At 42.0% G+C, this 15,425-nt stretch overlaps 1 protein-coding gene across 3 annotated transcripts; it reads right to left on the reverse strand.

Annotated features, from left to right (window-relative positions):
- Nucleotides 1-334: 334 nt before the first annotated feature.
- Nucleotides 335-15,140, reverse strand: draxin (dorsal inhibitory axon guidance protein). 3 transcript variants are annotated; one of them, XM_010881707.4, is made up of 7 exons: nucleotides 14,844-15,140; nucleotides 6,603-7,107; nucleotides 5,906-6,132; nucleotides 1,592-1,709; nucleotides 1,288-1,380; nucleotides 982-1,071; nucleotides 335-851 (listed from the first exon to the last, which is right to left on the reverse strand). In XM_010881707.4, exons 2-7 carry the CDS (start codon nucleotides 7,081-7,083, stop codon nucleotides 739-741), a joined length of 1,122 nt encoding a protein of 373 aa, XP_010880009.1. In that variant the 5' UTR covers nucleotides 7,084-7,107; nucleotides 14,844-15,140; the 3' UTR covers nucleotides 335-738. The 3 variants fall into 3 exon arrangements, with proteins under 3 accessions (XP_010880009.1, XP_010880008.1, XP_010880006.1); XM_010881706.5 differs by having other exon boundaries at nucleotides 1,592-1,712; nucleotides 6,603-7,104; nucleotides 14,844-15,135; XM_010881704.5 differs by having other exon boundaries at nucleotides 1,592-1,712; nucleotides 14,844-15,132.
- Nucleotides 15,141-15,425: the final 285 nt, after the last annotated feature.

A 15,425-nucleotide genomic window follows, 5' to 3' on the forward strand; every position in this document is an offset into this window, starting at 1 on the left:
TGGGGACATTTCTTTCATCTGTCTAAACTGGAATCTTTTACGGCACAGGAGTTCAATACTTACGCAAGCAACATATTTCTGTTTATTTTCTTTAGAATATTTCCCAACATAAAACCAATGTCACCATACAATTATTTTCAGTTCCAGTCTTTAAAATAAATAAATCTTACAGAACTAAATTTCAATAAACCATTTGTAATTCAGTAATGTCTGCCGTGCTTGTCCGTGAAATGGTACAAAGACATTCTGTGTCATAGGAAACGTTGTAAGATCACCTATCATTAGGTCCGAGACATTTGAAAAGGCAAATGAGATAACACTCAGAATAACAGTCATCAATCAACAACTATTTAATCACAAAAATGAGGATTAAAAACTATGACAGATAAGCATTGTATAAATAAAACACAATAAAACATATCAAAGGAAACTTAAACCAAAACGTCTTCTTCTTGTAATAAGTACCTTTGAAGAGTAGTGTGGCATTATCAGTAGAAAAGCCATTGAAAATCAATCCGTTTGCAGAAAACACATTTATATGTACAAGACAGATAATCAAACACTGCGCATTTGCTGTTTTGGAACTAATTCTTATATTTTTCTCTCGCGTCAAAGTGGGGGTGAACAGATGGGTTGTATGAACATTCTGAATGAACTATCACTAGACACTGTCTGTTATGTTAGAGAGAGAGGTCATGTTCAGTGTGTTTCAGGGGCTTCTGATGTGTTGGCAACCCCTCACACCGTGATGAAGGCCCCCTGGTCACTGTTGACTGACTCTGGCACTACACAGCGACCCCTTCGTTTGGTCACACGCCGTTTCCAGTGGAATTTAGCATAGCAACGGAACCCTGAGACAAAATGAATAGGAATACTGTCAATGGAGAAACAAGGTACTGAGAACAGAAACTGAGCCCTGAATACAGTAAATGTCCCATGTCAACTCGCTGATGCCCCGTGCAGGCTCTGTCCCTTACTCACCCTCCTCACACATGCAGTCGTCGTAGCACTTGTTGTCCAGGCCACGGTTGTGGGACTTGCACTCATGTTGCCTGAGGTCACAGCAGGAGCCTATGTGGGGAGGGGGGGGGGTGGGGGGGGGACCACATCACACTGGTCGGTTTCAAACAAAACAACATGACACCTGTACCGCACAGAACTCTGAGGTTGGAGGACTGCACTTCTACCGAACTGAGAAAGAGGTGAACTTTAGAAACAAACTCATCGCTGAGAGAAGTGACATTTGCCCGTCGAGGCTCATGGGTAGGTGACAGTTTAGTCACTGACCGGGGAGGCAGTCCAGGTGATGGTCACACGGCTCGATGGCGTCAGCATCCACCGTCGTGTTGCCGCTGCTCAGGTTCTTACTGCGCCGCTTGTCTTCAGCGTGCAAAACAATCAGTAGAATATAACACTGATTCAACCCAGGTACAGACAAAAAAGATTGACAATCAAGCAATCACATCAATGGATCGTTCTCATTTTATTTGTATGCCTTTCTACCAACATTAACATCTTCTTATAATACTATAGGCCTATTGATTTCATTGAAGGGCTTATAAAACTATATTGATATCAGTGAAGGGCTGACCTTTCTTCCTGGAGGATGGCCAGGAGTCCACTGGCTTCATGTCCTCATAGTCTGTCCAGTCAAAAAGCGTCATATCCAGAGTGGGCATCACCTCTCCTTGCACCTTCCCCCGGCCAGACTTCTTTAATGTAGAGAAAACATCTTGTCACAGCCTAACAGTCTGTAACTATATTGAACAAAATAGAAATGATACATTTACTGTTGCTCCCATTTTTCATGAACTGAAATAAAAGATCAAAAACATGAATATAGACTTTATTCACATTTATTTTATAGTTTAGAGCCAATTAATTTATTAAAATTGACTAATTTCTTATTTGATCTGTAACTCATCAAATTCTATGAAATGGTTCCATGTTGCGTTTATATTTGCTTTAAACATTCAAGCATGTCTCTGTTGGGAGGTTAAGGAGCACAGCCTTGCACACATAAAACTGGTAGTTGTGGACCCTCAGAGAATCACACCCCAAAATGCTTTACAGCCAATCAGTGGGCTGCTGAGGACATCGACCACGCGGTTTATGACCCTAATGCAGCATACATGCATTACACCGAACATCAGATGGTAGGGTGTTACTGCTGGTCAGATGAAAAGGACCCTGAATCCCTTTCACACAGCTGGAATTTCACAGACATGTCGATGTGCTTCGATACAACACTCTCAGCCGAAGCCAAGTCAATATCAACATACAACAACACTTCATATGGTTACTAAGCCAAAAGCCATGTCATAAACTTTGATGAAGCTCAATACATAATACATTTCCTGTTGACTATATTGACAAAAATCTTAGCAGACTATAATTACAGTTTTTCTCGATTGCCAACACACAAAAATTAGTAGTGTAACCCATCCTCACAAAACCATTTAGCCAATTCCCAGCAAAAGGACCATGTACCCCAGTCTATAAACTCTATTTACCATTCTGGAAACATTTCTCTGGTCCATAAACACACTTCTTCGCAAAAGTCTAAACACACCTCTCACTTTAAAACACAATTGTCACCATGTTGTCATTTAGAAAACACTGCCTTAACAAACAATTGTCCAGGTGTATGCACTAACGACCAAAAAAACGCAACAAGCAATCCGGAGATTGGAATGAATAAAAAGGGCAACAGGGATTCAGGGTCCTTTTCATCTATGTTTGGAGTCATGGATGCAAACATCAGAGGCACAATCTCAAACCCGTGCTACTGTAGTGGACCATGTTGTTGTACACGGTATGAACATGAGGGAAGCCAGGCTGAGAGTTCAACCAAACCTGAGCCGTTTCGGTGTTGCATCGAGTGTCCGAACTTTCAGGGATGAAAACAGGTACTACATAATGATGTTGTGCTCTTCTGTACTACACGTACCATGAAACTATATGCATTACAGTAGCAGAAGCAGCCAATACATGAACATGACATGAAGTTCAAGATTCATATTGTCAGTAGTGTGTGACAATGTCAAACTGTTGTTTGTGTGCAGAATTGAAAGACAACCAGTTGTTGGTGGTAGGCCCAAGTCAATGCCATTGTGAAAATGGTTGCGGTACATGACCTCATATGCCTCAGAAATCCAGGCAAGGATTATTGAGGACAATGACATTTTCCAAAATATAGAGTCAGCACTTCCACTATCGATCGCATCCTTTGGTGCAACCACATGTGCATGGAACAAGTGTGCCGGGTTCCAGTGAGGAGCTCTGAGAGTGTGAATGAGCAGTGTTTCCAATACGTCCAGGTATGTGTTTACATGTATTCCATCATTTGTGTGTAAATATCAACGATTATACTGGGTAAGCTACAGATAACTTACATGTTGTGAAAGTTTTCTTGGCTTACTGTATTCTTGGCTTACAATACTGGATTGGCTGTATTGAAATGTTATGTAATCAAATCTCATACAGACAATACTCCAGCTTGATGCCAGTGACACCTTGCATGAGTCCATCTTTGTGGATGAGGCAGGACTCAACATCACAAAGTGAAGACATTAAGGGTGCAACATTATTGGCCAACGTGCTCTCGTGGACGTCCTTGGCCAGCGTGGGGGTCATGTTACACTTTGTGCAGCCATCAGCAACCATGGACACCATCATCATTTTACTCTTGGCCCAACATATCACACTCAGTGTCTTCTGACTTTTCTGGATGGCCTACGGGAAGCTCTTTTCCAACAGAGAAGTGCAGCCTTGTTATATGTGGGACAACCTAAGTTTCCACCATGCTGTTCTGGTCCAGAACTGGCTCATGAATGATCCAAGAACCTGAACGGTTCATGTTCCTCCCACCATACTCCCCTTTCCTCAATCCAATAAATGAGTTCTTCTCAGCATGGCAGTGGAAGGTCTATGATGGAAACCATTGTGTATAGAACAACCTTCTCCAAGCCATAGAGGAAGCTTGTGGGGACATTGCTGTAGGGTCAGGGATGGCTCAGGCTTTCCAGGGCATTCTTCTCATGCTCTTTGGCTAGGGAAAACATAGCCAGTGATGTTGATGAAATTCTCTGGACTGACCCAGGTCATAGACAGGATGTTGACCCAGAATGTGTTTTTGTTATGACAGTACTGTGGTGTACTCAATCCCTCTTACCTTGGTGAAAACGCTCTGTTTCTTTCCTTGTTTTCTGAGGCTTTGTTTTCTGCAAATTCCATGTTGGTGCACTTGTGTGGGTGACTTACAGTACATTACTGTGACCACTACAGTGACAAGCATGATTGTTCAATATTGCAGTACTGTACTATAGAATGTTTGAATGTAAAATAAACATACTGTAAGAAGGACAACTGTAGTATTTGTGTGATTGCATGATTCACATCGTATCAAACTCCTGTAGTGGAACGTATCTGAATCTCAGGGATACATTATAGATATAGGTTGATGAAAACCTTTTATAATAGTTTTTTTTCAATTCCAGCAATGTGTAAAGGGTATTCAGAAGGTTGATTGTATTTGATGGTTTTGTGTGTAATTTGAATGCAAAGTTTGGTTTCTACGACAGATAATATGGTTTTGACTACAATGTTTATTTTTCGGTCAAAAGTCAAGGGTTTGGCCAAAATGGTGTGAGTATCAAGATGTGTGTTTAGGATTTTGAGAAAATGTAGTACACATTGAAGAAATGAGTGTTAGCAATCGAGGGAAAAACAAAATACATTTTACACTGAGAAGTTTCCTAGAGAGACATGAGAACATTTAACAGGAAATAATGTCCTGTGCCAATGAGACCCCTTGTGCACATTGATCCCAGCTCATTCCACCTCTGCTCATTCCACATTACGGAAAAATGATCGGAAGGCACTGGGATATTAGTGCTGGGTTGTTCTAGCCCGAAGCCTGGATCGATCTTTAATTTAGAACCCTTTCAGTGTCCCTGTGTCTTTGAACTCAAGTCCACTACAAGTGAGGCTTTCGCTTCCGCTGTAGGCTGGTATCTGACAGGTCCTGAATAAAAACACACCAACCGATCCCCAGGGCTCTTGCAACTTGTAAACAGCATACCAAGACATCAGACTGTCCACACATCAAACACTCAGAGAGGCTAGTAAATCCGGACAGGGCTTTAGTAACTCTGGCATCATACGGGTCAAGGGCAGAAGAGCACAACAGACAAAAGAGACTCTCCTGAACACCAGCCTGGAGTCAGACAGACCTCCACATAGAGGCTGAGTACTGTTATTTATCAATCTGATGAGTATGTTGGTGGTTTAATAGCATGCTGAGGAAAATCAGAGGGAAGAAGAGGAGTTTCCCTCTTGAGAAGCAGAAGAGGGATCTATTAAATGTGTGAGTGATCATAGTGATGTCATGCTGGGAGAAAGTGAAGGACAGATGGCTGTGAGTAGGAGGAGGGGCCAGGCGGCAACACCTCACTGAACTCACAAAAAAGACGAAATCCTCAAATGAGCCCATTGCCTCCTACACATACATGATGCTCCAAGCAGCACATTCAATACATGGGTTTACCAGACAGGAATATATAATAACCAAGGGTGCGCTTCTTGACCATTGATGGTAGGAATTTGACCTCAAGGCATGTGCTACTAGCAGAAACGTATGTAGAAAAATAGAGACTGGACATATTGGGAATGTTACAGCCACTATCAGTTAATATGTAATATAACAAGCTGGTGTCCAAATTTCTCCAAGAAGAGTACTGTAAAGAGTTATGGGATATGTTAAGGTCAAACCTAGGTATTTCCAAATAGGAAATAAATACAGTCCCTCTTACTTTTCCACTAATACATAGTATATACATTCTACAACATTTTAACACAATAGACAGTGTTGTTTCAAATAAGCACTAATGTCTTTATGGGGTACCTGGCGTTTTGTGGAGGCAGGGGGAAGTGTTGGGGGATGCTCGCTTATCACCGTGGTAACCGCAGAGAAGCCGGAGCCAAATATGGCTGATATGGGGGAGGGGGGTTCAGTGGGTGGGGTCAAGCTGTGAGAGGAAGAGGAGGCTGCAGCTGCGGACGACACAAATCCCTCCTCAGACGGATCCCTGTCCTTTAGAACAAATCCCAGCTCCGGCCCAGCAGGGACAACTATGGGGAGAATGTATGCACAGAACAAGGGTGGTGGAGATAAGGCCAGACATGATCAAATCCAGCTAGCAATAACTCACCCTCTCCAGAAGATTTGTTTTTCATTGTTATTAAAGGGAGACTTCGGGATGTTTGGGTTTTGGGGTAATTTCCTACTTACCCAGAATCAGACAAGCTGATGCATATCATATGTTTTTGCATGCATTTTGCAGAAAGTTGAGAAAAGTATTCTGGGTAAGTAGGAAATCACACAAAAATCTCAAAATTACAAAATATATCTTTAAATAGAAAAAGCGAAGTTCACATAAATGTATATATTCTCTTTAACAAAATACAAAACGTAAATATACATTTGTATTGATTAGGAGCAAAGACTTTTGGTTTCTTTCAGAACTTGCTATCATATTTCAAAAGAAATAATCCTAAACAGTCTCATGGTACTTTATCTAGTAACTATCTTTGGGACTTACGTTTAGTGTGCCGACCTTTATCCCTCCGACCTCCATTTCTCCTGTGGTCAAAGTGGTGCCCATGTTCCTGACCCCTCCCTTTGCGTGGTCCTAGAGGGTGGTTGTCCCGAGCATGAGACGGGTTTCTAAAGCCCCTGTGACCCTTCTCCCTCTCCAGTCTCACGGGGCTCAGGCCCTCCAGACCCGTTCCATCATCCTCAGGCCGTGCTCCCGGGTGCAGAGGCCTACGAGATAGAAGCGCAGCTCCAGTACTAGCTTTGACGCCACGTGGACCCTGCGCCCCTCGGCCCCCTCCACGCTCCCTGCCGTGCCCATGCCCTTGTCTCTGGAAGCCCTGCTCAGAGTACTGGAAGACATTCCCATTGCCTGGTGAGGACTGCACCGGTCTCCTCTTGCCGTGTGTGGAGCCAGGCTGGGCGCTGTGCGACACGGACAGGGCGGAGACCAGGAAAATCAAAGGCAGTACCCAGGAGGAAGACATCGTCTACCAGCACCTCACCACCTTCTGAAAGAAAATATATAGTAGATTTCAGTAAACTTCCATCAATCTATAGTCTAGATTTTAATCAAGAGAAGATGATGGACTGAATTTGCTACAATCTGATATAGTGTCCTTTGTTATTATAGTTACATGCATATAACATATTTTGGCATTTAAAAACCTGAAGCCACATACAGTTAGTAGAATCAATGAAAGTAGATAAACAACCAGCCCCTGTATCAACCAGCCATAGCAAATTAAATACTTCAATTGTTTTATAGCATTACTGACAAGGTTCTAGAGTTTAAAGGGTTACTTGCCAATGTTTTTTGAAAATAAAAGATACCTGTATTTCATTTAGATACAACATTGTACAAATATGTTGTATTTTATTTTGGGTAACACTTTCTTTTGAGAGTCCCTAAACTGTTCCGCTACAGATTTCCTACAGACCACCCATAACATTTCAGGAACAACTATCTACAAACCCTAAACTTGATCCTAACCCTAGCCTTAATTCTTACCCTACACAGACATGCAACCTAGACAAAAACGACTCTTTTTCATGTTTAAAAGATATGCCAAAAAGACTATTGACATCATGAGCATCACAGCTGATTCCTGTGAAATCCAGCTGGGACTGAAGCTCTGCTTTGAAAGCCACCACTAGGCAACCACCACATCATCACCCTTAGCATCCTTTGAAGGTTCCCTTGTCTTCTTTGCTCAGAAGCATTCAGTTCCACCATAAAATAGCCCATGTACACTTCACAACAGCCCCATTCCTAATGCTGTATTATGACAGTACAGGCAGTAATCATCAACCTCTTCTATTAGCCTGTTAAGCTCCAGTGGCTTTTCAGGAGCTTATAAAGAAGCTTATAAAGACAAAAAAGGCAGCTCTTTAGTGTGTGTTTTGTAAATGCCTGTAGATTTGAAACATTCTCTTCATCATGAGATACTGCAGGATTTATCCATCCCGCCTTTAACACCCAAAGGCATTTGGATTAGAACCACTTACTTCACTTGGTAGATTGAAAGTTTCCTGGTATTGCAGGATTTGCAGGGAATACATGTTTTGGACTTAAGTAATCCTTAGGATCAATGACCACTGATTGACTAACTGAATTTATATTCAAATCAGGATATCCTAATAAAAAATGTACAGTCCCGATTTGCTGTTTCTAACGCCTTTGTGTAGTTTGTTTTAATTAATTTGGGCCGGTTATTAAAAGAACAAAGGTGGCCTTTCTGTTCCTTTTTATGAGTTGGGACCATCCATCTCCCTGGCAACACAGCACGACTGCTGTACCCTGGCGGGCCACTCCTTTGTTTTAAAGACAGCCAGTGGTGTGGCCCAAACAGAAAATCAATATGGTACTGAGCCACTGCTGTGGGTCGATAGCCTTGCCTCTTCCATCTCTCTCTCTCTCACACACACACACACACACACACACTCAAACACCCATCTGAGGATTACAGTGGATTAATTAGGTGCTTCTTAAACAGATCAGGAATAGGGGCTTGTTTACATTATGCTACATTTTCAAAGATATTTCAAAAAAGACCTTAGATGCCAGACTCTTCTGTTGTGTAAACCTGCAGATATTGATAGGTCGTGAGGCCACCTTCCAGCGCCACCTCCCAAGGTAGCGTGTGCCACATTTTCAATAGAGGAAGTTTGCAAGTGTGAAGACAATTGTCAGAACTAAATCAAGGCTTTGTGCAGTATGCACCCATATCACTTGATTGCCCCGCGAATGATGTCCCCACTATCCTGCATGGTACGTCTTGAACAAGCCAGCGTCTGTTCAAACGCTGTGAAACTAATTACGCAAACAAAGATGCGTCTATTTAGCATTTTATTCTCTCTCTCATAATGTAAACAAGCCCTAGGTGTTGGTGTTACGGGGAGGAAGGGAAGACATTGCTGTCAGGGGAAATGTGTGGTGCTTATTGAAGGCATGTCTACCGGGGGATTAGACGCAAATTGCTTTTGCCTGGCCGTCTCTGGGAGGGAGTCCTTCCGACTGTGCAGTTTGCAAACATGGGACGGTAGTGGCTGATGTGAGACCTTACTGTGTGGGTCGAACAGAGACATTGTGCCCTGTCCCACAGTAAGCGGATCTCATTCTCCAGCCGACAACATTGAAAACACAAACTACTGCTGTGTTGGCAAACACATGGTCTTTTTAATCTAAGAACCGGATCACATCTCAGAAAACCTGCAACTGATACAATACACTTAGTTCTGGAGAAGTGAGATGCATGAAGCTTTTCTACTGGCTATTCTCTAGCAAGTATCCCAAAAATAACACTACTACAAACACACAGGATGTATACAGTAAATTGTCCACTTATATTGGAGGTCACTGAGACCTTTGAAATGAGCGTGTGGATAATGGCTATGCAGCACCATATCTGAATGGTACCAAAAATTGTTTTCTCACTGACAAAGAGAACAATGACACCTCCATGAAAGTGGAGTCAACTGCTTGTTGCATCCTGAATAGCCCTGCCGCCTTAAAAGGAAGCCAGCTGGTGATGGAAGGGCACAGAGAGTTAAAGAGCATCCCTGCCTGGAGCAGCCCCTACACGTCCAGCCTTTTCATGGAACAGCTAACAGGTGGGCCTTTGAAAAGACTTAGAATAGGGGTGTTAAAAGAACACTCTGGGAGGTGTTCTCAGCATCTGATAAACAGTCCCTACCAAACAGTGTATTATACACTGCTGTGCGGAATAGGTAGGACAATGTACCAGTGCTGTTAAAAAGTATTTGTTCCCGGTCTTTGCACATTTTCAGCATTAAATATTATCAGATCCTCAAACAAAATCTAAAATTATATATAAGGGAAACTTGGTGAACAAACAGCACAAAATGTTAATATGTAACTGATAAATGGTCGGACATTCTTCTGTGGATTGTTACCAAGCAGAATGGCTCCATTAAAGTTGTCCAGGTCCTGAGCCAGTAAAGCATTCTCAAACCATGACACTGTCACCACCATGGCTTGACTGTTGGAGTGAGGTTCTTAATGTAGGGATGCAGTAAATGGCTTTCGAACCTAATCCAAACTGATATGAATTAACAACTGTTCTCTTGAGGCATTCAGATACTTTTTTTGATGGTGAGGCTTTGGTACCTGTGTGGCGACTTCAAGGGGATGGCAATGGGCAAAGTCGCTTAGATTTATATTGGAAAGGGTTGGCCCAAATTAGGCCTGATTATTTACCACTGTATTCAAACCTGACCTTAATAACCACGTTTCTTGGTTTGAGGCAAATAGGGGAGCAATAATTTTTTCACACCTGGAGATTGCATGTTTGATTACCCAGCATACTAAACAAACATAAAAAGCACCCAACATGGGTGTAATTTTCTTCTTCCAGGAAAACATTTATTTATTAGCAACCCACAAAGAAATCTGACACAATTGAAGGTGACAAATGTGGAAAAATGAAGAAAATCAAACCAGGGGCAAATTTTCTATTAACAGCACTGTAGCACCTGAGCTAGCATCTGCAGCTGAGGCTGTGGTCACATCAACGGGGTCAGAGGGATGCAGTAGTGGGAGTGTAACAATCTTATTGTGAAGACAGAAAGATAATTTAATGGAAATTAGCAAGGAAAAGGACATATGGTTTACCTTTACCGTATATACACTCACCTAAAGGATTATTAGGAACACCTGTTCAATTTCTCATTAATGGAATTATCTAATCAACCAATCACATGGCAGTTGCTTCAATGCATTTAGGGGTGTGGTCCTGGTCAAGACAATCTCCTGAACTCCAAACTGAATGTCAGAATGGGAAAGAAAGGTGATCTAAGCAATTTTGAGCGTGGCATGGTTGTTGGTGCCAGACGGGCCAGTCTGAGTATTTCACAATCTGCTCAGTTACTGGGATTTTCACGCACAACCATTTCTAGGGTTTACAAAGAATGGTGTGAAAAGGGAAAAACAAGGCACGAAAATGCCTTGTTGATGCTAGAGATCAGAGGAGAATGGGCCGATTGATTCAAGCTGATAGAAGAGCAACTTTGACTGAAATAACCACTCGTTACAACCGAGGTATGCAGCAAAGCATTTGTGAAGCCACAACACGCACAACCTTGAACCTCGAATTGGCTACAACAGGAGAAGACACCACCGGGTAACACTCATCTCCACTACAAATAGGAAAAAGAGGCTACAATTTGCATGAGCTCACCAAAATTGGACAGTTGAAGACTGGAAGAATGTTGCCTGGTCTGATGAGTCTCGATTTCTGTTGGTAGAGTCAGAATTTGGCGTAAACAGAATGAGGACATGGATCCATCATGCGTTGTTACCACTGTGCAGGCTTGCTGGTGGTGGTGTGATGGTGTGGGGGATGTTTTCTAGGCACACTTTAGGCCCCTTAGTGCCAATTGGGCATTGTTTAAATGCCACAGCCTACCTGAGCAATGTTTCTGACCACGTCCATCCCTTTATGACCACTATGTACCCATCCTCTGATGGCTACTTCCAGCAGGATAATGCACCATATCACAAAGCTCGAATCATTTCAAATTGGTTTCTTGAACATGACAATGAGTTCACTGTACTGAAATGGCCCCCACAGTCACCAGATCTCAACCCAATAGAGCATCTTTGGGATGTGCTGGAACGGGAGCTTCGTGCCCTGGATGTGCATCCCACAAATCTCCATCAACTGCAAGATGCTATCCTATCAATATGGGCCAACATTTCTAAAGAATGCTTTCAGCACCTTGCTGAATCAATGCCACGTAGAATTAAGGCAGTTCTGAAGGCATAAGGGCGTCAAACACAGTATTAGTATGGTGTTCCTAATAATCCTTTAGGTGAGTGTACATGTAAAGCATTATCTGTGAAAAAATTAAAAACCCACAGTAGCACCAATCCTGGAGGATTTTGTAGAACGCCATCTATTCATCAGTTAGAGGCAGCTAGCTAGGTTAAAACCATAGAGATTAATTAGTGTTTTCAGGCAGATATAGATCCAGTTATTAAATATAACAGCAGCGTGGAAAGGGCTACCCATGTAGGGCTAGTTCATTAAAACACTTCCGATGCGATTTGAAACCAGTCTTTGGTTCTTTGACCAACTGGGCAGTACTCAAAGCTATCAGGCCCCGACATGCTTCATAAAACCACAGCTGACAACAGATCTAGAGCACTGCTGAAATTATAGTTTGAAGAGGGCCTTGGCGGTAGTGAGGGAAGCCGTGAAACCAGGCGAAACAAAGCAGTGGAAGCATAGTGAAGGCACAAGACACTGGGCTGGCAGTGGACACAGTTTTATACACATTGATAACTATACATGCTGGGCCACATGGCCCCAAAAAGCCATCTGCTCCTGTCCTGTCCTCAAAGTAACTAGCCTGCCATCAAGGAAAAACAAAACAAAGACCATCTTATTCATTCCATTTCTGTCAGGATATTTCCCTAATAACAATTTAGGTTAGGTTGCTGAGTATGTGTGTTGTGTTTAATGTGGCAAGTGAAAGGACATTAATGAGATGTCAGGAATGGAGCAGTTGGCTGGTCTCAGGTGGACTCTGATCCCTGTCCCCATCACATTCAGCTCAAAGGACAACAGCAGAAGGAAGACTTCACCGCAACCAGATCAGACATGCATCACTAATTCACCAACCTTTCTTTGTTTGTTGAGACAACCACGCCAACAAGCCCAAAACAAAACTCAAAAAATGCATTGTAGAGATAAACACAACTGGTGATCCACTGCGATAACTGTACACTCTAGTCAAAATAATATCACAAAGATAAATGCAAATATAGCCTGTATAGGTAAACACTAAAGAAAGGTTTGATTCTCAGTCATTCGGAAAAACGATTTAAGGGATAATGTTGAACTTGATTAGTCTATTAACTAATTAACATGCTGTATTAAGCTGTTGTGTGCCAAGTATGTAACTGTCTTGTCAGTCTTGTCAATTACCCCCAAAAAAAGATTTGGACAATGAAAGCTGCTGTAAGCACTATGAAAATTCATTTTAGCTAGCAACATTTGAACAATCAATTTAAACTGACTTAAAAAGTTTGAATTCTTCAGAACAATATTGGAGACACCATCCATTAACTGGAAGAATTTGCCGGTTTGAGTGTGCAGCAACATCAAATGAATGCCCATCTGCCGGCGAGTGGGCAGATGCAGGGAAGAGGCACAAACTAATTTTGGGGCAATTTTCATTGCAGGTACAACAGATGTTAGGCAATATTGAACACTGACACAGTTGCACAGCAACATCATAGACATCCTGCAGTGAAGCCCTTATCTTCCTGTAGAGCATGCTCAGTACACACACACACACACACACACACACAGCGGGGCAACCTCCTCCAGACATCCAAGAAGCAGAGAGAGAGTCCTGTACCAGTAACACTTCGACACACAAACAGCACCATGCGAACAGAGCTACAGACATCCCACTGAGAGAAGAGAGACATAATGGGGACAGACAAAGAGGATGTGAAGGGGGTAGGCCAAAAAACACTGGGAGAGGGTAAAAGAGAAGGAGCAGGGCAGGGTTAATTTGAACAGTGATAGTGGAATCTCTCTCATTTGGTGGCACAGCCGGGACCACAGAATCCCAAAACAAGGCACTCCTTGGCTAACCAACAAGCAATCAGTCTAAACCAACATTCAACCAGAAAGAATTTCACTTTGATAGCATCGCACAATAGAAAATTATGGGACATGGAGATGGGAGACATGAGTAAATCACTAACAGCGTCCTATAATAATAAATGTTCCTATAATCATAGTTCACTACATGCCTGCCAATCCATTGTGATGCATCAAGGTGTAGACTAATTTCTTAATAACTGAAATAGGGGAAACTATTTTACAGAACAAAATGCTTAGAGAACCATAGTCACAATGAATCATTCCATAAAGCCACTGGGTTTCCCATTGTTTTATACATTATTGATTGTAGACGGTATGTGGGGCCCATTCACCCTGCCAGGAGCTGCTGTTGTCCACCCCCCACAGTTCTACTTGTGAACACATTCCAGCTGATTAGCTTGCTTTTAATTAACTTCTTGTTAATGATGATTCCATAAAATACTGTAACCCAATGTGTCTGCTTTATATTCACTTTTAATTGGATGATCTCACACAGAGAACCCCCCCCCTACACACACACACACACACACACACACACACACACACACACACGTATACACACACACACACACACACACACACAAACTCTCTTTCCCTCTAATTAAGTTGCTGTAATTGCAAATATTGAGTATAGTCTCAAAGATGTGCAGGCAAGAGAACACAATTGCAATATGATTGTCATTACATTTATGTAATACTCTTTGAACTATTTGACTATATAAAACAATATTCTTCCCCATTTCAGAATATATTTTCCCAGTGCCAAATAGAATAAAGTTTGTTCAGATAAGATTTGCATGAAAGATCAAACAATGGGTTCATTATTTTCTAGGAGCGGTAGTGTAAAATAGTCATACTAGCTCACGTATATATTTTAATTAATACAAAAAACTGTCCGTCATGGTATAGGTTTATTGCATACTCTGTGCTTTGGATTCATACAACTTTTTTTAAACAAAAGAACCAAGTGTGTGCACGCGGATTACCGTAGAATAGTCTACTGCAACTACATAAAGCTAAAATAAATGATAGATAAGGTGGCATGTTTGGCCATTATAGCGACACAGCCTTGTTTAAACAGTTGCATAAAATGATAACAAACTCACCCGCGTTGGTTAATCCTTTGAGGTTGACTATTAATGCTAAGGTAATTCAGTCATATGGGATGGCAGAAACACAACACATATATTCCGATAGCGTAAGGTACGATATGTGCCCGTCTTCGGGATTGTATCTGGGATACGGGGGACTGCTGGATGGGAGCGCGTAACCATATGCGCGTTCGTGCGAGGACTGATGTCAGCGTTTGTCCCATCAGTGGAAGCCCAACTACCTGTATTGCAAATGGGCGTGTGACAGAAGATTACATTTAACGTGAAACCCGTTTTTCCAGATTACCTTCGTAAATTATACTTAATATTTCCTTTTGCTGAACACGTAATAATGAATGAGATGGGATTTTATATTTACATAACTTTAAGTGTTCGTCAATAAGTAGTATTACCTGCAGAAGAAAAGTATGCAGAATACTTGTGTCACAGTACTGTAGAACTCAAAAACTGCCTTTCGTTCGTGTGGCAATGGGATGAGATTTTAAAAAAAGCAGAGACAGCATGTAGGACCCCCTGCTTAGCACTGTGCATTATCAGCATGAATCTCGGGCATGAGCGCGCGGCAAGCAAAAACAC

Source organism: Esox lucius, chromosome 17, assembly GCF_011004845.1.
Source record: "Esox lucius isolate fEsoLuc1 chromosome 17, fEsoLuc1.pri, whole genome shotgun sequence".
NCBI lineage: Eukaryota > Metazoa > Chordata > Actinopteri > Esociformes > Esocidae > Esox > Esox lucius.